Raw genomic sequence first — 21884 nt, forward strand, 5'->3', positions numbered from 1 at the left:
CAAAGCAGAAGCTCTGGTGCGCTCGCTCGATGGCGAAACGTGCTAAAACACAGCCGACTCCATCCACATCGAGGGAATCCTTTACCGACCTCCAACCATATCCCACCATCAATCAATTGACATGTCAAACTTCGAACGGCGAACCTGCTTAGAAGGCGAGAAAAAAGACAAAAATGGTCAATTGACGCTGCCAATGCACTGGGCTGTCTGGTTTCCCTCTCGGCTCACGATCGGATGGCTCCCTCGGCGTGAATGCAACCGTGCAAGGGAAAATGTATCACGAGAAAAGAATATATTTCTGCCGTTCCATTTACGGAGTCCCTCAAGGCCCATTTGCACAGCCGGCTGGCGTGCAACTAGCTGGCCAGCGTGTGTGTGTGTGTGTTGAAGCATCCACACCGAGCTCTGCACAAAAGCCCGCCAGTCCCGACGCGATGGTCAATGGATGGGGCTGGCAGGTGCGAGGTGTTCCTACACTACACAATAGGAAGATGCGCGAAGCATTATTGGAGCAGTTGGCAGCTACTCACGATCGAGCGTAGCCAGATGGGGTCACACTTAAGCGAAGGTAATCTTCGCAAGGGTTTTGACACCTTTAATTGTAGCTCCGTCAGCTGAGTTGCCCCGGAGAAGCGCTCTGCCGTCTCAAGCTCCCGGAGGTCAATTTCGTGCCGGTGGCGAAAGAGCTCCAATTACCTGTTCGTTGACATCGCGGTGGATGTTGCATCGGTCGAGGAATTTGCATGCGAACACCAATTCACCGGATCGACTATTAACCATAAAACGGTTCATAATACTACCCTCCGATTGACTCCAATGAGCGCGGGAAAATAAATGAACTCTCCAGAGCCACCAATAAACCGCAAACAATCGATCGTTATGGAAATGAACACGTTGTTGATGTTTGGGAGTTGCGTATGCATGCATTATGGCCGATACAAAGTCAATCCAAACAAAACGGTAGCATCCGGGCGCAGTCTCGTGAAGCGTACATTCAAAAAGATCTCGTTCCTACCTCTCCCTTTTTCCCCCAAAAGCCTCAACATATGAACCACGAGATTAGCTCTTGTGAAAGGAAGAACCTTGAGGTGCAATTACGCCGAACGTATGCACTTGTCCAGCTCCCGGCGAAGAAGAAGCAGAAGCAGCCAAAAGACCCAACATCCCCCATTACCAACTTCAAACGGTTGGATTGATGATGATTTCTTGATCTCAGTCGTCAGTCACGTCGGCCCTACATAGCAGGCCCTACAGAGCTAGTGCGCGATCATACTAAAATAAGCTCACTTTTGTGGTTCGAGTCGAAAGGATCCGCGGTGAAGAAGCGATCATCGGCGCCCACCACCTCCGTCTGCTATTCCGCATTTTCTCTCCGGTCCAACCAGGTCCGGTGGCAAGTGGTGGCGGGGCTAGCTGGCTTCGACACAAATCATATTTACCATACCGACCGTCCCTTTTACCAACAACTCACCTGTGTGCGAAAGTGAACGGTTCCTTTGGTGGGTCCGAGCGTGTTGCCGTAACTGTGTTACGGTCGCTTTTGTAACTCAAACTCGACACGTTAACCGTACCCGGTCGACAAAGGGACACCAGCAACCGTTGGCTAAGGGGTGGGAGAGGACACAAATATCTAGACACATGCCGCATCTCGAACCCTTCTACTTCTTCAACCCCGCCGTCAGATGAATCCCCCTCCGACCCCAAACCATTTGGATGCGTTTTCTTTTACAGCGCACAACCAGGAAGGTAAATCGAATCGCTTACGCTAGTGTAGGATGTCAATCGATTGGACTACCCGGTCCATGCCTGTCTCTTAACCCGTAACGAAGGTCTTGCCCAGCTCGGTCCAAGTGGCCCCGTAAGAGGGTATGTGATGCGTTAGACGTGGCAAGCAGAGCAAAATTCGAATCAATTCATGCCGATACAGCACCCGAGACCGAGAGGGGCGAATGTGAACCACGTTCGTGCCAGATTACCGGTACGAAACGATCTTTCGATATGATGCTAATGATAGATTCGTTTACAATATCATCGCTCGCTGGGCGTGCTGGGCGATTACTTTGTAAAGATAGCACCCGGTCGGTCAATCGCGATCGTGTTTCTTTTGTCGTCGCTTTACATAACGCTAGCGCCAGCAGTCCAGTTGAATACGGTACGCTTTGGATTAAATTAATAGATGTATAATCTGTTGGTTTTAGCTGCCCATTCAGGGTGTGTCTGTACATTTTGTGGGAGCGATAATTGAACATTACCCATTTTCGAAACAAATGTTCGTTGCTTTCTCCGCGGCATCTATTGTGCAATTGGGTTCATGTGTGAGGTTCTTCTACGAATTCACCGAACTGCTTTGTAATAGAATCAGTTTGTAATTATCTAAATTGCTCTTAAACATTTGTACGAGGCTTTTAGACTCGGTGCCTAATTATGCCAGCTGCACGCTACACTCTACAAATAGAGCAATACATTTCAAAAGACGCTTTATTTTAAGCTGTAAATAATCGGATGCATTCAATACTTGCAACACTCTCCCGGGCAAACCGAAAATCCGCAATCAAAATTCATTTTCACTCACAGTTTCCGCTCGTTTCGCGCTCGCTTCCTATCACTAACACAGTGTGCACAGAGCATGGAATCATGAAACCATACGCAATTCGCACCTCAAATTCGCGCAATTTGACCTGCCCGCTTTTAAGTGAGCTTTCGCTTAATTGAAGCCCACCAAAGTCCGTGATGAATTCCATCAATAAAAGGTGGCTTCGGTTCACCTGTAAGTAAAAGATGGCCACTTTTGTGGCCACTCTCACTGCATCGGTTAGTTCCGCTCGACAGCTGTCCGCGACTGTACGCTCGAACCGGTCGAATGAAAGTGACAACGGGCTTTAAGGGGTGTTTTTTTACTTTACAACCCTTCTGATTTTAACGAGCAATAATCATAAATGCAATTAACGTTTCTGCTGAGTTACGAAAGGTAAGGTTGATGATGCTTACCCGTCGATCGAAAACCGGGTCGGGTCGTTGTGGGTGGAAGCCTTGCTCGACTCGCTTGCCCTGCTTGCCTGCTGCTTATCAGGATGCATTTTTTTTTCTTCTTTTCGTTGGAGCATTACTTCACGCGACCAACTGTACCATCGGTCGTGAGAACTGCACCATCGGTTGCCACCGTTGCGCCGCCGAAAAGCATAACAACGGAACTAATTTATGCGGGAACAAGTGCACAACCGAGGTGCTGGTCACACCCGCCAGGGGTCACCATTTTGGCGGAGATCACTTTTTAAGCAGGGCCCAACAATTAGTTGCACCTTTTCGCACAACCGCACATCACAACGCTTGGGGTAGGTAGCTCGATGTTAGGACTCGATGTAGCGTTTTTGTTCGCTTCATGTTCGTTACTTCTCGACTACAACTAACTCGATGTTGGCAAAGATAGTGGAAAGATTAGCTTTAAACATAGATTATCGCCCGCTGGGACACGGGTGGCGGTGCCGTGATACTTTCAACACACTCTCATTCTCCTAGTACTGGGCGTTGGCCTCGATTTGCAGCGGCAGTTTCGCGAAACCAACCAAAAACCAACCAACAGCCAGCCCCCGGGTGCACCATAAATCTGCAAAACATGTTGGGCTATTCAATTTTTAGTTTCTTTTCGGGGTTTGCCACCTTCCACCACACAATAGGCAACTTTACACTCCGGTCCGATTTATATGCATGCCGGTGCAATGAATAATAAAAAACGGTCCAGCAGCAGTGCAACAACAAGGCTTCGCCAATGAACCGTCGCTTAAGGGGCTGAGAAGAGAATGTATTTTAAAATGTGTTTATAAAAGTTGGCTCACAGCATCGTTGTACGTTAGAGACGCCATCTGAACGATGCAACTAATGCCAACCGGCCAATAGGGAAATAAAACTAGCCACCAACAACCGTTCACCTGGCCGCTGGCTGCATGCCTTCACCCATAGAAGGAAGAAAGAAATGCCGTCCAATCGGTAGAAACCGCGTGAAGCTAATAGAAAAGAAGACTATCTCTGCGCGGACACTTAATTGCAGCGGACTTTTTTTACCGCTGCCACCATGACGATTGATGACCGACGGGTTAAACATTAAATGCAGTAAGCAACAGAAGAATAGAAAAAAACAGCGCCATGCCAACCCATCACCATTGGCGAATGGCGAGTGGAGTGGAGTGGTGGTGGACGATGATAACTTTTTAACGTTTGCAATATTGCGCCATCACGTCCTGGAAGCGGGACGGTTCGTTACGTCGGTCCTGGAGTGACCGTGTCGTTTTGTGGAACTCCCCTTGTTAACGTTCCCACTGAAAGATAGCACTTTCAATTGATTTTTCGATCAAATGGTACCATTATTTGAAAAGAAGCTAATAATGTAAATGTAATTCGGTGAAAGTTTTATTTTTTGTTAAATAACAATCTTTGAGGCTTTTATATATGAGCTCGTTTTTAATTACATTATTGAAACATGCTGCTCTCATTGTAACAAACTTAATTTCTAAACACAAAATAAAACAATCACCCTTTTTGTGATGCATTCATAATTATCGCTTCATTTTTATTTGCCTAACACTCCATAGAGCAGGCTCTACCCTCCCACAATAGATACACTTTACTGCTAGTATGTAATTATGAATTTGTACAATTCCAACCCCGAACCTCAACCCATACACACACATACATACACACGTACTCGGCATGGAGATGCAATTGAATAAAAAGCGACGGAAACGGACAAACAGTCGCGTACACGTTGGCTTATTTATCCGCGCGATCGTTACTGATCGGCTCCTCGGTGCGTACACACAGCCACCACGCGTTCAGAGCCTAATCCATTGCACCAACAACCGATGCGCAGAGAAGCTCCTCGAAGCTCCTTTCCTGCTGCTTCTGAACCGCCCCGCTCCGTTGTGCGAACATTGTGCAGACATTGAACTGGAAGGTCGCTTAATTTTCAATTTCATCTTCAAACGCACTCGGCAGCGAATGGAGTGATGAAATGCGGTAACCGTAACCCGTGCCGTACCGAGTGGTCAAAATGAGCAGCGCGCAAAGCAGCTAACGAGCAGCCGTTCCGCAGCCTCAAACCGAACCTTTACCCGATGGAAGCTGAAGCTGACCCGGTGTCATCAATCGCATCACTCTTGTGGCGGGTTTTAAAGTACGAAAGTTGTCCAGTAGTAAGCATGCGGTTATTCCCCCTTCTTCCCAGGTCAATCTGTCGAACGTTTTGTCTAATCGCACACACACACACTGTCCTTTCTGCATCCCCCCTTCTTTTTGGGGTAAAGAGGCACGTGAACGCGAAAATTAATTAACATCAGTTCAAGAAACACACACCGTGATGGATATGCTTTTGTTTGTCTTTGACTTTGACTGCAAGGGGCTTTTGGGGGGAGGGGGATGCTGCACCCATCGATTTTTGTTGCTCGGTTCAATTGATCAGCCGGGCTGATAAATGCGAACCCATTCGTTAGGCGATGTCAATAAGAGTCTGCTTGTTGAAGCTTGGTTGATTCAATTACCAACTCCCGTATCGATTTCTGTCCCATTCTTTTTTTTTTTTGCCCCCCAGCATAAACAAAACTGGTTTCCTCTATTTATCAACCGGCAGCATGATTCGGTCATGTACATTCAACAATATTTGCCCTCCACCCCTACAACATCGTCTCCTAGCAACTACAGCCCCCTTTGTTTGCCGGTACTGTTTTCGGCGAGCTTTTACTTCAAATCAAAGCAACTCGATTCCCCCAAAAAGCTACACAACATCGGTGGAGATGGAGGATGAGAAGGAGGCAACTGGCAGCATAAAAGCAACGACCCGCATCGCCCAAACGCCCAAGTGTTTTCTCTTTCTTTCTCTCTATGAAGTCTCTGAAGTCATCAATGATCAATGAGTGTCGGGCGAGTTTGTGTGGGGATGTCTGCATTTGCTTTATTTAGTTATGCCATTTCGCCAGCATACGATGCTGGCCGACAACACCACCCCGTCACCGCTATGCCGGCTCCTGCTTGCTTGCTGTTGCTTCGATCACCGTATTTTCATCACGATTATCTTCCTTCGCTTTGGCACGCGTTTGCTGTACCGGGCAAAGGGAAGACACCGGCACCTGCACCAGCACAATTATAGATGCCCTTCCCTTTCGATGTCTTTTGATGGCGCGTGTTTTCCCGCCCTTTTGTTGTGGGTGACGCAATTACACCTGTGTCGTCGTCGTCATCGTCGTCGTCTATCGAAAACCCTTTTGTTAGGTTCCATATTGTTAGAAGGGTTCGGTTTTGTTGCCGTTGGTTTTGTTTACTCATCACTTTGATTTTTCCCCCGTTTTCTTACTCCCAAAAAGGCAAGATGTAAGATAACGGACGCGAGAAAGTTAATACACTTACGACGACATCAAAACGAATGACATTACACATTTTCTTTGCATGTTGGAAGTTAATTGTTAGCTCACACGCAAGCACTCGTTAGCTGGGTGGCTTCACCGCTTGAGATCACGCTTGCAGCCACACAGCAGAAGAATGATTGTATTGCTTTAAGACAAGAAAAGCAATCTCAGATATGGCCATATAAGGAGATTGTTATAAAAAAGACACTATGAGAACGATAGTCGATCCGAAAACGATGTCCTTCAGCCACAGTTGGCAAATTCCTCTTGGAGAGTGTCTCTGCCAATCGAGACATTCGGCACTGAAGTTCAGTGTCGAGCGACTGTAACCTTCTGCGCGAGGATGACCCACACATACCAACCATAAGCGACAGGGGGGAGGGGGGGGAACACTATTTAGGAACAACAATCACCATCTCGAGAGGACATGATTGTAACTGAGACCAAACCATTCACAAACGCACGCACTTGCTCTGAATATCATTAACAGCACACACACACACAAAACACTCATATCGCAATTGGCATCAAAAGCACATCTTTTTTCCAACCTAACTTTATCCGCACCATTTATCTTCCGCCATTCGTTTGCGCAATGATGTTTCGAGCATTCGCGACCTCGGTACCTCTTCTTGCTCGGCATAAACCTGCGCACGCAGATACACTCACACGCTCAAGATCATAATCGACGCTGAGGCGCGTGGGTTGCCTTCACCCGACACTCTGTGCTCTGTTTGCGCGCATCGGTGGTGCATTTGAATTTCGCAAGTCCTTTGATGAGCCCGGTACACGGCAGTCAAGCAAAAAACCCGCTATTTCCATGATCGATCGAACCAGCAATGATCTTCGATCTTTAGCGCTGGTGTTCAGGTGTGTGTGTGTTTCACACCTTTCTAAACGCTTCGCATTCCGTCAAGATAACAAACGCCACGTCCGATCCGATTGGCCGGAGGCCTTTCCGGCCCGCACAAGGTCAGTCAGGTGCATAAATTATGCTTGCGAACGATCTCGTTTCCCTCGTCCAACTTCCGTCCCGAAGGTGCGTTCCCACGAGCTACCTGTATGTAAATCGTGCGTGTGTGCGTGTGTGTTGATCGTGTTTCATCACACGCAACACGGCTAAATGCCACCAATCTTGTATATTGGTTGGTGTTTTTGGGGAGCGTTTGTGACACATCCTGCAACGACGAGCTAATTGTTGCTTCCCTGTGGTTCCCCTGTCCGATCTTAATCGTCCATTCTGACGTGAGCAATTAATCTGTTGCTTTGTACTTACCCCTTGCCGTACCGCTGAGAGGTGCCAGGAAAAAAATATCCTTCTCTCCCCCATCTCGAACCGCCAACAACACCAGCAAACGCGAAACTAATTAAAAGCGACACCTTCGAAACTCGGCAATCGACACCCGTTTTAAGCGGCATTCGATCGGGCGCCAAAGTTTCTTCCCGCCGGCATCCCAGCTTCTTGCGGCCGTCTTCACGATGGTGTAATGTTAAAGTGCTTTTCTTTCCATTTTTGCCTTTGCTTCCCAGCGCAACCAAACACGACCGGCGGGCCGCATTTGGTGAGGACCGCACGTGCCGTGTGCCCTGTGCTGTTGGGCTGTTGATCGAACGTTGAACGGCGGTTTATTTTTACGATCCACAGCGTACAGGCATCGTTTCCGTGGTGTGCTCTTCCCGCGCTTTAAAGAGTTTCTCGCCCTGTAACCACACACAACACAGGCAAAACAACTTTTCCTTAATTCGCTTTTCCGCTGAGTCATTTCCCGTTTCCCGGTTTTCCCGCCACTTTTCGTCACACCTTTAAAAACGAGTGGCTGTAGCAACAACAACAACAACAACGACAACACCAAAAAACACATCCCTGTAACTGTAATTAATCATGATAATGAATAATAATAACGTCGTTACTGGGGCGGTGGACAAATTCCTTCCAGAACCTTCATCATCGCGTGTCCACCGTGATGGGAAATCGCTAAAATGAAGAGCTCCAGGACGACTGGACATTACACAAAAAAAAATGCTCCAAAAAACACAGCAACCCATGGGTGCCTCCCAGCCTCATCGTTTGCAGTCATTAAAGTCATTAAAGAGGAGGTTGAATTTATTGCACCGTGAAAAATCAAACCTTAAATTGCGTACCGAGGCACACTATTACTGCAAGGGAGATGGTTTAATTAGCATGAGCAGTTCTCAACACACACAAACTAACAGAGCGCAAATCGACACGGTGGTGAAAGGCAGAAGGCGTAATTTATGCCATCACGCCACTAATGGAATCGTCATTTTTCTTGATTAGTACTCGGTGCAGATTCGCCTGAATGCTTCGAGCACGTGTAAGCACGTGTAGCACTCACCTACACCGTGCCTCCTTCATCCACACACACACACTCGCACTCAAACTTTACACTAACTTCACGGACTATTACACCCATTATCCGCAGGACTCTAGGGCCAATCCAGTTCGACATCCCTCATCCGACCAGCATCACCAGACCCAACGAAGGCCCGACGAAGGCTCCCACCGTTTTCCATAGCTCAGCCCCTGGCGCGCGTGTGTTTGAGTGAACACATTATAAAATCATTGCCACTCAAATATTTACGCCTTTGGCATTTCCTCAACTCTTGCACACGTCCTTTTTACATGCACTTCACACGCTCTCTCTCCTGCTTTCTCAATGCACGTGGTTCATTTCCGGTTACCAAGAGAATTGAATCCTCATGTGCATATTGTGCAGCACTGTGTAGAATTGTAGGGCGGGCGAGTTTTAAACAACTTCTACCCTTCTGTCTGAAGGGCCAAACGATACATGAAAATGCTGCAGAAATCACTAAGCAAACCATTCATAACACTGGATGTATTTCACCTTCGACCTGCGGTGTTAACGATGGTGGCTCTCTCCATTACAGCTCACGACTTCCACGGTGAACATGTGCTTTTGCCTGTAGCAGCAAACCATTTATTTAATTAGCACAAATCACCCAGTCGGTTCAATGTTTCGCAATGCTCGCATCAGCTTGAAACCACACAACTCCAGGAATGTCTGGAAAGATGGGCCAACTTCTACTACTACGCGAACAAATTCAGACCGAATATTACTGAGGGTGCGGTTCCTTTGCTTTCTCAAAGTTATGATTTATAATATCCACACACACACACACACATACACACACACACACCAGCCGACCCTTATAACATCAATCCCGATCGCTTGCGCTCTCTTACAAATCCGAGGCTTATCGATGGTAGGTATTATGTAAATTACTGACCAAACATCAGCGCACCGGAGCAGATTCCGGAGGGGGGGGGGGCAAGATGCAATCGTACCGCGCTCGACAGGGTAAATATTAGCTATTAATTAAGCGCAGTTAACCGAATTATCTCAATCCTTTGCAGCGACGGGAGCACTGCGAGGCACGAGCAGAGGAGACAGGGGGAGAGGCAGCTCTCGATCAAAGCTTCAAACTTTGGTCCGGAATGCTTCGACCTGGATGATGAACGATGGGTTACGACTAGCATTCCTCAACGTTTAAACAATAAATTAATTTTACTTTGCATTGTAGGACGGGCGGGCCAGTCTCTTTCGCGGGTACGTCACGATCGGTACATGCAAGCTAACGAGCTGTCTATTCGGGGTATGGAAATGTGGAAAATTGAAATGTTTTACCTACGGCCTACAAATAATTATTGGCAGGAAATGTACAGCAAAGCCCTAAAAAGCCCATTACAATGTGAGAGTTCCAGCTCGACGCCTAAAACCAAACCCACTCCCTGGACCTTTCCCTGCTGGAGCTAATGACACTCGTCATTTGTTGTTCGTCGAAAGTGAGTGGCAGGCAGTGTTTCCCGCGGCTTCAGATGGCTCAAGAGATACGATGAATTGCTCCGTTTCCGTCACGAACATCGAAGGGCAAGCAACCTTCCAATTGGTGGCGGCGGTGGCATCGGCGGCGACCACCAAGCCAGTAGGCGGATGTAAGGCAACACTCCGTTTTGGATGTCGTTCGGCCACGTGTTTGAAAGTAAAACGCTCGTTTCTCACTCACTGACGAGGGCCGCAGTACTCCTTGTTCTCTGTGCGTATCAATCGATATCGACATTTACCAGATCGTCCAAGATCTCCATTTCCAATCTGCCTTCCAATTCTAGATCTAGATCAGTCAAATGTCGTCCACGGTCAGTCTGCCAGATCAACCCGGCTGCCACGCAGCTGTCGGGCTTCACATTCTTCTCATCGATCGTACAAAGAACGCAACGGATCAGCCAAATCCGATCGCGCGATTCCATTCGAATCGAACCATTCTTACCGAAAACCTTGAACGTCATACCCGGTGCCTGTGGCCGGTCCGTCCGACATCACGCCGACGCTTCACATATCGGACGCCCTCAATTCGCTGCCGTCATGCTGTTCCGTTTTTGCCCACATTGTCTCACTTTTCCAAAGGGGGGGGGGGGGGGGAGCCTCGTCAAACAAACCGTCGCCACAGCTTCCCTTGGTACGGTACGATCAGCTTCCCTTTCCCTTTTCTGCGCTAGACACTCCGACACTCCGACGACACTTGCGTTCAAGGTCGGAGGAGGATCGTTTGTTTCGGGGACTCATCGATGGTCAAACATTACGCAACATTCTTGCGCCGAACGTTCTCCCTGCGTACGTGAATTCACTTTCCAAAAAACAGCTACCTTTGCACAAAAATTCCTGGAGTCTGAAGAGTACACTAGCGTGTGGCCAAACCTTCAAACGTTACGCTCACTGTGTGCTATGGGCCATTTTGCAACTCAATCAGAAGATCGTCCATACCGTTCTGTGTCCCATTTCCTACGGGCAAACAGTAAAACCCTGCTGACAACGTCATTTTTTAATGGCACCACATTACACTCGTTACCTGTTTGCCTACGATTGCAGTTGCAGATGTGACACAAAAGTGCATCACAACAGGTAATTGGCGCTACCGAAAGTACCCACTAATGGGTGCACCACCGTCGGTCTTGGGAACGCATCATCGCCTGCTACGTCTGCTAATGGGTGCGCGAGATCAATGGAAAAAGCATGGCTGAAGTGAGTTCGATGTCACAACTCGTTGCTCCTCGTGACGTACAGTCCTTTTCCATCGGGATGCAGTGCACGGTTCAATTACGGTGCATCCAAGCTTCTTACTCCACGTGGTGCTGCTTAGGAATGCGAAACGAATGGTTACGATCTAATCGAGAAGAAAATACCCCTTGTTAGAACTTTCCACACCGCTCGTGAGCGGCCATAGTCAAGCGCATAAAGGACCTACATCGCTTGTCGGATTATCGACGACGTAAGAGATTAAAACATGCATGGCTCACGGCTAAAGCGCTCGGTAAAGCGGCAACCTCGAAAGGACGGGGTGTTTTCATCCCAACAATATCGTTCTGCAGTTTTCGTCGAGTAGGTGAAAGTTGGCCAAACATTTGATTGAATTACAACGCATACCACACCCCGCATACCAGCAGCAGCGACGCAGGCTGTTACCGACCGGGAGTGGGAATCTTTGCCAAAACTTTTCACACATCTTCACTCGGGGCTTGGCTGGTGCTCATCGCAAATCAACCGAAAGCTCCCGAAAGCGTTTTGTAATCCTATACCACTCTCTTATCACAAAGACTTTCTAACCATTGCATTCTTGGTCCGCACGCCCAACTTTACACACTTTCGAATGTAATATCGTCTTGGTTTGTTGGACGAGAGGATTCCACACAGTGCAGCAAACTAATCTAATCACATTCTGTCTCTCTAACTCGGGGACAATGCCTTTTGGCACTTTCAACTAGTACTTTCATTTTCATTTACGTTAAAATTACCATTTGAAAAGGTAAAATAGCTAGCAGACCGTTTGGCATGGGTGGCATATTTCGAAAAGATTTAAACTCGTTTCTCCAACATCCCTCACTTGAATGCATTCCAGCACAATTGCATTTGTAGAAAGAGATGAGCTCATTGAACCTCTCATTCCATGGTAAAATAAAACTACACAAATACCGTTAAAAGTACTGAATTTTATCAAAATTTGCCCAAAATTTACGCAAAATAGCGCTTTAAACTGCACGATTTTGTTATGCGGGGGCCAAAAGTTTCCCTTCACTCTTTCGCGACAGGAGCGCCATCTGTAGGAAAGCTAACTTTAACTTCGGAAAGCTTCGTCCCGGGCAGTCCCCTTCGTGTTTGACAGCTGTTTGACGGCGTGTCGTGTACACGGGCCTTTATCATGTTTGCAAAGCCGCAAAATAAACAAATACCAAATTGTGTGCCCGGTGCGTGATAAAAAGTAAGTTTCTTCGTGTTTTATACTTTGTACCACAGTCCAAAGCACTAAATTAATGCATCCGATTTCCTTTGTGATCTCTGCACGTTCAAATTTTACAGAGGAAGGTGATCGTTTTTGATACAGCCGAGGCCTTACACTCTTCCCAACTTCCGGTGGGTGGTGCATTCGCTTATCAAAATGGTAAGTTTCTTTCGGGGCTTTTTTTTTGTTCCTCAAAACCTCAAAACATACGCAACACCGCCATCGTACATGCCATCTTCTGTTCGGTTCGCAAACGCATTGTTTATTGAAATATCCTTGCTGCTCTGTTGTGAGAATTGTGGCGAGTGGCGGCGAACTGATTACGGGAGCAATAATGATCGGCTTAGCAACTGGACTGGACGATGATAACAACAATATCTTGGTAGTATCAAACACACATACACACAAACTGCAATCATGCACGGACCAGAGGGGAAAGCTTCGAACTCGGCTGGTGATCGGTGACGCCGGTGACGGTTGGGCAGGCGGGCCAGCGGCGTTGGCCGGGTTCCCATCATCTTACTGCCGATGATCGAACCACCTTCCTGCTGCCGCTGCCGCTGCTGCTGCTGCTACCTGAGATGCGAGGAGATCGGGCAGGGGCTGCTCACCGGTCCATCAGGCGGCTGGTGGATCGCTTCGTTTGCCACCCCACGAATGGAACGGATTTCTTATGACCACCTTCGGCTGCTTGTGCGTCCGGGGCATGTTGCGTTTGCCGCCCCAGGGGTAAAACACCTGAGCCGTGTTCCGTTTGCCACCCCACGAGTGGAACTTTTGCTTCGACACGTACCGTGGCGTATCCCGCTTCTGTGGCCCCACCGAACTGCCACGCCGGACACCGTCGCAGTACGTTTCGAGATAATCCTGCAGCATGCCCAGCAGCTGCTGATCGTTAAAATGCTCCACCAGACAGCGGTAGTACTGTTTCGCGTTTCGGGAGCACATCTCGTAGCGGGTTGGTCGAGTCAGCGGCATCGTTTCAAGCATTGGATTTGACGCTGAAAAGCAACAAAAAAATGCAAATTATTTAAAATGTGTGTTTTTGTATTGCAATCTCTCGCAAGCCCCATAAACCGATCGTTCGACATGCATATCGGTAATCAATACAGCAGGGTTCAGAGTTTTCCGTTAAAATGCGCCATTTTTTAATTGCTTCCCTACCGAGTACACTTAAAACGTACTCTTCACACATCCTACCGAGTCCGCCACGCCATAATTGCATGATTGCGTTACATTAATTCAACTAACTTCCCCCTCTCCCAACACACCCTGCCCGCGGAAAGCAATCACGCTAAAATGGCTCACAGGACCGTCCCCCGGTCAACAACAAGCGAAAGCAAACAACACGCTTTGCTTGACATCGTTCGTGTTCGTGGGGTGGACATGCGACCAACCAAAAACAAAAAAAGAACCTACCCCTTTTCACCCTTCAACCCTCCAAGAACTTCCGCGTGTAAAATGTCCGCGGGAGCGCGCGCGCGCGTGTGTTTGTGTGTAGAGCGAGTAGCGCACAAAAATACACGATGCTCCTAAACGGGGAAAGCTAACAGAGAACCTCCTCGAGCGACTTCCAAAATCAAATAAACAGACCGTTGATTTCCGGTCGAAACGACTCACCGCCACCGCGCCCCGCACCGACGGCAATGCCGCTTCCCTCCATCGATGCTGGCCCAACGTCGGTCGTTCTTCGGTTCGGCAACGCTTCTCCGTTGTCGTCCTCGTTGTCGCCGTCGCCGTCCGTCGATTCATCTTCGCCGTTGAGCGTCGTCTCGCCACCCAACAGCAGCGAACAGGCGTCATCGAATCGAACGAATCGTTCCACCATGTACTTCCGGTAGCGATTGATCAGCGATTGCAGAAGCATTGGTTCGGTCGGGCTGGATCCAGCTGGCCGCAGGTTCCACGCGAACGTGGGACCCATTTCGTGGGGCATCTTTGCAACTGAAATCAAATTGCTGCCGGCAGGATCCCCAGCGCCAGCCAGGAGCCGGTCGCGGATACTTTTCCAAATATTCGCACCATCGAACCCGTTCTCGTCGGTCGGTGGGCGATCACAGCGGCATGCCTGAGGGCCACCGACCAGCACAAATGCAGCCGTTGCCAGAACTAGACAAAATATGGCCATCCTTCCTGTCCGTCACCTGGGCACACTTCACACTACTCACTGCGTCTGTCCGCACCGGTTTTTTTGCACTTTTTTATCCTTTTGCTCCAAAAATAGCTCTGTGTGTCCTCTCTGTGCACTGAAGTTGCTTTTTTATCCGCGTGTTTGCTTGTCACTTTCACCCTTGTCACACACCGCGCGGACACACTCAAAAAGCCGAACGCGACATCGTCGTGGTCGTCCTGGTCGGGTGCATGTCGACGCGGCCACGGTCAAACGCAAACTGACGCACCTGTTGAACGGCGGATGTCCTTTTTATACACTCCCTTACCCTTTCCAAAATAAGATCAGCGCTGGGGCCCACCATTCGGTGGAAACCTACACAAATCATCGATTCGTAAAATAATTCCGAAGGGAGTTGTGTGCTCGCACCCAACCCCCAACCACCAACCACTGCCACTGAAGCATCCTTGATTGCTGACAATTACAACCGATTGAAGTATTTCTAACAAACGAAAAATATTAACGCGCGATGCTGATGGGAAGGATGGGAGGGATAGGATGGCCTGCCTTGATTTAAGATTTACACCCATTATCAAAACGTCGTCGTCGTCGTCGCCGTCGCCGCACCTCCTGACCCGGTGAAGTCATTTACGCCTCCTTCGCAGCAAGGGACGTGCGTAATGAAAAGTTTTAACCTTAAATGACACCGGCTGGGGTTAGGTTTGGGGCGCATCAAACAGCCAACCGGAAAATAATGGCGCTCAGGTAGGATAGTCCGGCCGTCGTCCGTCCGTCCGTCCGTCCGTCCGCCTTGTCGTGCAATCAAATCTGTTCAACCGAGCGGAACCGATGAAGCACGTTGCCACTCATTTGAAAAGTTGCACCAAAGCAACCGGATCAGCAGCAGTCGGATCCCAGTAGCCGGGAAAATCCTTTTTGTGCCCGAATAATGCCCACTCTATGCTGGCCTTTGAACGTATCGCCTGGCAGTAAGTAGTGCAGGTACAGTAAGGGTGGACCTGCTTTCGTGACGAAAACATATCTGTCGTTGTGGAGCAGCTGTGATCACGCTACTTGATTCGGGACAGTTGATAACTGCAAAAGGTGCGTCTTTGAGGCTCGGAGTGCAAGTTTTATCATTACAACCCCCGTACCGCCCTGTTGGGCCCTCCATTTCGAAAGCCATCATGTTGTTTGCGCTGCGACGTCTGTATTCGGGGCAGCTCTTCACGGCCTGCCGTGAATCTACGTCATCGGTTGAAGAGAGCAATTAAACCGATTGCCAAGCTATGCGCCAACTTTGCCAACTTCTTTCAAACTGTCCCGCCGTTAACTGGGCCCATTCCGTTTAATGAAGTTGGTGAAAGTTTTTAACCAATCATTTAGCTTTTATGCTTAGCGTATCGACGATCTGGAAGTACCCCGTTGTGAGTGTGTTCTCATTATACTGCTTGGTCTGCTTTTAGAAATTTCGCTTCTGCGGTGATGGCGACTGTCCCGATTGGGTGCTGGCCGAAATCCATTCCAATCTGGCCCAACTCACCACCGGTCAGCTGAACGATCTCGGAGAACATACGGCCAAATCGATTCTAGGCGAAGAAATACCGGTAAGTCCAAGGATCGTCGTTATGGATTGGTATTTGTTTTTGCCTTAAAAAAACACGCGTTCTCTGCCTCCGACGTACATTGCAGGAAGCTGAGATTAGCAAAATCTATTCCATCACTAAAGGTTCCATGGACGGGCCGAAGGGAGGTATCGCTTGTTTACGGTTTCTGCTTACCAGTGCCTCTCGGTACAACACGGAGAGTGCAGAATTCAGCACGGAACTGCAGCAGCTCGGATTGCCGAAGGAGCATACCGCCATCCTCTGTCGGCTGCTGGACGACTACGTGCAAAAGATACGGGCCGTACTGCGGGAGAAAAGTTTAAGCATCAATCAGCTGGACACCTTCAGCTGCAGCATTCCGAAGAATACGATCGACTGCATTCAGCTCAAGATCGGGATACAGAACGAGATAGTGGACGGTTTGCCGAGAAAAACGGCCCACACCGTGAATCTCAACCGTAACGATGCGTTGCTGCTGCTCAGCGAGCTGAAAGCTGTGCGCGATACGATGGAGAGCTATAATTTTGATAAGAAATATTCGGAAGAAAAATAAAATGTACACTGATAAGGGAAAGCATTGCTATAACTTCTCTCTATAAATTAGTTTTAAAAGTTTCTGTCATAGAAAAAGTAAATTTTCGAATTTTGAGTAGGGTTCAGCGATGTGATCGAAATAGCCGCCGTGTATACGCAACTTAACCCACTGCGATGGTCGGTGCTACAATTTAAAATCCAGTATCTTTCTCTTCCTCCCCGGGTCTTTCAAGCATTCTAAGCGATTAAATCGAATCACCTGTTTTGTGAATCATTATTCCATTCTAGTTTTAATAAAAATCGGTATTTAAACGATCGTTTTGTGATACGATTCGACGCATTTTGAATTCATTCAAGAACTCAAGAAACCCATATAGACGTTCTGACAGCCGCATTCAAGCAAACACTCGCACACACACACATACGCCGTGCGGAGCATTCACTGCACATGTATAGAACACAGGAAAGAAGCCTGAAAAAGTTTCTTGGAAATTTTCTGACACCTTGTTTGTTTGTTTCCGGAACGAATTTATCTATCGGAATAGAGGAGTATTTGATAACTTGGGCAAAGTTACGCGTTCCCGACGAAATCAACCCGAACTGTGCCGTGCAGTGAGCTGTGTGGCAAGGATATCGATCTTCTCCCGAACGGACCCCCATCGTCCGTAGGCTTCGATAACGCCATGGACTTTCTACGTAACTACGAGGCCGCGGACCAGGATGAATCGGAGGATATGGACTCGAATCGGGTAAATAGTTAATGCTAATGGTTATAATGTTTGGTCTTACATGTTTGCTACAGGCTGTAAACGATTTTGATATCGCGTACGGTGCGAAGCATTGTGATCGTGCACACACCCCCAGGAGCGACGGAAGCTGGACCTTTTTTGAGGGGGGATAATGGCCATATACGGAAGCTATCCCGGATCTGTGTACAGAAAAGGGTACAGATTAACCAATGCGTGACACTAGCCGTTGAATGGTTAAAAAAAGAAATTTTCAAAATTAAATATAGCTTGCGAGCAGTGCCTGGCTGGATGTGCTAACCAACCATCGCACAAATACGATACGAGTGGGTACAGTAACGCGTGCATCTCCTGCGGTTGAAGATTATTGATTTTTTTTTGTCTGAAATTTTTAAGCCACTGCACTTGTGCTCAAGTTGAATGGTGTCAAAACGATCACGAGGGGAGATGTGATTCCATGTTTATAGATGATGATGATGATTAGCGTAATGTCTCTTATTACTGTCCCTACTAAACATTGCTGATGCACTGGCTCAAGGTCACGAGAGTGTCAATTCCAAAGCAATTCTACCAGTCGAGTGGTGAACGCTACGGATTGGTTGGGGAAAATGGTTGTTTCCGCAAAGCAGAAGAAACATTAAAGCATCAGTTGTAAAGACCACCTTAATAACACCATTTGCCTGTCTTGCCTGTATGTATCCTGAATAGTTGCCCCTTCCCATAGGAACATACCGCTTCACCGACCGGTTCGTCGAACTCGTCCGCATCGGCGGGATCACCCAAACGAAGCACCGCCGACAAACAGCCGTCAGCCCGCGACCAAAAGGATAAGAAACAGGATGCAAAGGAAAGCAAGGGCCAGCATAAATCACGCAAGGTAAATATGCATGCACTTAGGCTTAGCACCTTTCTCTTGTTCATATTTCCCACTTTCACTGTAAAATTAGCTTGTTGTCCACTGAATCATATAGCAAAAGAAAAATAATCTACATTATCTTAACGCAATCTGTAATTGTACGTGAAATTATACTACTTGAACGGAAATGTTTCTAAAGAAAAACTATGAAAAGCGAGCTCAATTCTCCATTCCAATGTTCCAAGCTGTTTTGTATTTTCTATCTCTCTCCAAAACCCGTTCACATCTCTCGAATCTCTCACTAACCGATCAGTACTTCGTTCATTTCTTTCGAAACCACCGCCAATTGTCAATTGCCAATAATCCTGACGCATATTATGTTGTCGTCCAAAGAACACCTCAATCATTTAGCCTTTTTAAAAAAAATGCATATGCCACAAAATCCCTCAAAACACACACACAAACACAAACTCAAAAGCACCTCCCAAGTGCAACGAACCTGCTGGATTCATGTCACCAGCCCCGTACTACCACTACTACGACAAGCGCGGTCATCGGACTGTAGGCGCCGAACATTCCCACTCTTCCATCGGGAGCGTTGTCTTTCCTGGAAGATGCGACTGCCCAGTCTGTTTCTGGACACCAACATCCCGTAGCCAGATCCACGCGCGGCCTAGCAGTAGAAAAAGGGCGGGTTTTGACGATGTTTATGACGATGGGGCGTAGGGATTGCGGATTGTGAGAAACGTTCAGAGAGTGGCAATCCCCAGCACCGGATCGTTTCTTTCGCAATCCGCTGTGAGTAAGAAGAAGCTTTGCTGTGTAAGTATGGCTAGAAAAGCAACCTAATTTGTACCGAAACCGACACATTTCTCACCCTTTCTTCTTCTCTACCGCCAATTTCCAATAATGTTACTCTTTTAAAGCGTAATTTACAAATACTGTAATGAGTACGTATATCGGTGCATTCTGGGCCCACCACCCATCCATGGTATCGATCGGCGCCGCTTTCTGAATGTTATGTATCGAACTATGGAAAGAAGGAACCTATTTCTCCCAAATAAGCTTACTGCAAACAATTGTGCTCGCCTAGTGCGTGACGCCTTTCGGGTTCGAATCGAGCTCGATTCGATTCCGTCACTGCTTCGACAGCGAGCGGATTGAGTGCAGTATAAAACAACAGCTGGGACGTACGCATGGCGTTTGCTTCTCTCTTTGTAGAACTCATCATCGTCATCCTCGTCGTCGCGAACCTCGTCACGTTCTAACTCAACGGATGGTTCCCGCTGCTCGAAGTCTCCGTCCCGCAGCCCTTCGCCGGCATCGCGATCGAAACGGGCCAAAAATGGTGCTGATGAGCATAAATCGTCAGAGAAAGCATCATCCGGGAAAAAGGATAGCAAGAACAGACAATCGAAATCGCCTTCGGGCGATCAGCGCCGTTCAGCTGGTAACGGTAGTAACAATAAGGTATGAAATTGCCAACAAGCGGCTACCAATTCCTTTCGATCGTTTCAATAAACTTCCCTGTTTGTTTGTAGAGTCCAATGAAAGCAGACCGGAAGGATAAAAGAAAATCTTCCCCACCGAGGCACGATGCCAGCAAGCACGACCGAAGCCAGTCCCGTGAGCGTGAGCGTAAAAATCGTGACAAGGATCGTGAGCGCGAGCGTGATCGCACACGAGAACGGGAGCGTGAACAGCGCAATCGTGACCGAGATCGGGAGCGAGAGCGCCAAAAGGATCGCCCGAAGGATCGTAACCGCGATCGTGAACGTGAGCGCGAGCGGGAACGGGATAGAGACCGGGAACGTAGCCGTTATGATCGTGATCGTGGCTCGGCTCGGGACTCTCGCAGCGATTACCACCGAGATCAACGACGTGGGGGAGGGAATTGGAGGTAATTGCTTTCTGCTTTCTGCTACTTTTAGATCCTATACTAACTCGCATTCCTTCCACTTTATAGCAAATCCAATGAGCGTGATAATAATCGACGCGACTCTCGTGGATACGATCGAAAAGATGATCGTAAGGATAGGAGAAGCGGTCGAGACTACGACAAGGATCACCGTAGAAGTCGACGCTCAGAATCACGCGAATCACGCCACCGACGACGTCACTCACCAAACGAGCGAGTACCATCATCGAGAGCGCGCGATTCACGTTCCCGCTCCCGGTCTCGGTCAAGATCTGGCGCCAAGTCTTCGCCGCCTCGCACCAGTCAGCAACAAACACCATCGACAAACGCTTCCTACGCCGGCGCTGGTTTGCTACCAACTCCGAGCAGATTTACGCAAAGCCCGACGACGAAACCCGTATCGCTGTTGCCCACACCGCCCGTCGCACAGTCGCTGCTGGGAGCGGCTCCTAGCCTTGTCCCGACTGCAGGCATACCTTCCCTAATGAGCATCCCAACGAAACCACCGATCAGCTCGCTGATTCCTCCAGCCGTTGCCGCCAAACTGACCCTTTCGAACGAATCGAAGCTCGGACAGCTTGCTCTGCCGCTGGCAACACCACCCGCTCAACAAGATCCGGCCGTCACGAGTGTGCTACTGTCCCGGAGTGCGCTGCTGCGCAACACCGCAAAGGCGGCACAGCTCGAGAAGATGGGGATCGATGTGTTGCAGCAGAGCCAGAAGGCAGTGGACAGTGTACCGCTCCCGTCCTACTACAACCCGGGCGTGGTGAATCCGGTCCGGTATGCGGATCAAGTGCAGAAGCGCAAATTGCTCTGGAGCCACAAGACAACCGAAAGCAAGGAGGTGTCTTCGAACATAAGCAAATGGGAGCAGGCAAAGTTTGCACAGGACACGGACGGTCGGGTTGCGTCGAAATTCCTGCGCCTAATGGGAGTGAAGGATGCAGCGCCCAAGCCGGGCGAGGAAGGGGAATCGCCCGTTCCGGCAGGAGGAACCTCTTCGACATCCCTCTCCGCAAAGGTAGGCTCCAGCTCAGGGGCGACGGGAGCGAGCGGCCCTTCAAATGGCGGCAAATCGACGGGAGACAGTATTAAGAAGCAGGAAGAACTGTTCTCGACGATGGAGCAGCAGTACGAAGTTGCCCGACAGGTGACACACACGATGCGTGGCGTTGGTCTCGGGTTTGGCTCTCAGGCCCGCCAGTTCTAATTGCATAAGGCATTACCATATGGCCATAGTTTGTTTTGTCCTTTTCTTTTGCGCCGTAGAACTTTCGCTGTATAGTGTAGGAGAACCTTTGTTTTCGTGTCGCACGTGCGCATTCACGTGCTACAACAGCATCAAGATGAATAAACAAACTCATTGTAAAACTACTGACACGTTTTTTCTTTCCTTTCGCCAC

At 48.6% G+C, this 21884-nt stretch overlaps 3 protein-coding genes across 3 annotated transcripts; 2 read left to right on the top strand and 1 right to left on the bottom strand.

Annotated features, from left to right (window-relative positions):
- The first annotated feature begins 12598 nt into the window (after positions 1-12598).
- LOC120896108 (COMM domain-containing protein 4) lies at positions 12599-17024 on the top strand. The gene is made up of 4 exons (XM_040299969.1): positions 12599-12686; positions 12785-12866; positions 16284-16424; positions 16510-17024. The coding sequence occupies exons 2-4, from the start codon at positions 12864-12866 to the stop codon at positions 16975-16977; spliced, it is 612 nt and encodes a 203-aa protein (XP_040155903.1). The 5' UTR covers positions 12599-12686; positions 12785-12863; the 3' UTR covers positions 16978-17024.
- Positions 12915-15092, bottom strand: LOC120896107 (leucokinins-like). The gene is made up of 2 exons (XM_040299968.1): positions 14328-15092; positions 12915-13708 (listed from the first exon to the last, which is right to left on the bottom strand). Exons 1-2 carry the CDS (start codon positions 14833-14835, stop codon positions 13326-13328), a joined length of 891 nt encoding a protein of 296 aa, XP_040155902.1. The 5' UTR covers positions 14836-15092; the 3' UTR covers positions 12915-13325.
- Positions 17025-17377: 353 nt separating the features above from the next.
- LOC120896105 (arginine/serine-rich coiled-coil protein 2) lies at positions 17378-21855 on the top strand. The gene is made up of 5 exons (XM_040299963.1): positions 17378-17707; positions 18429-18581; positions 19782-20030; positions 20102-20460; positions 20527-21855. The coding sequence occupies exons 1-5, from the start codon at positions 17642-17644 to the stop codon at positions 21689-21691; spliced, it is 1992 nt and encodes a 663-aa protein (XP_040155897.1). The 5' UTR covers positions 17378-17641; the 3' UTR covers positions 21692-21855.
- Positions 21856-21884: the final 29 nt, after the last annotated feature.

Source organism: Anopheles arabiensis, chromosome 2 (genome assembly GCF_016920715.1).
Source record: "Anopheles arabiensis isolate DONGOLA chromosome 2, AaraD3, whole genome shotgun sequence".
In the NCBI taxonomy this organism is placed as follows: domain Eukaryota; kingdom Metazoa; phylum Arthropoda; class Insecta; order Diptera; family Culicidae; genus Anopheles; species Anopheles arabiensis.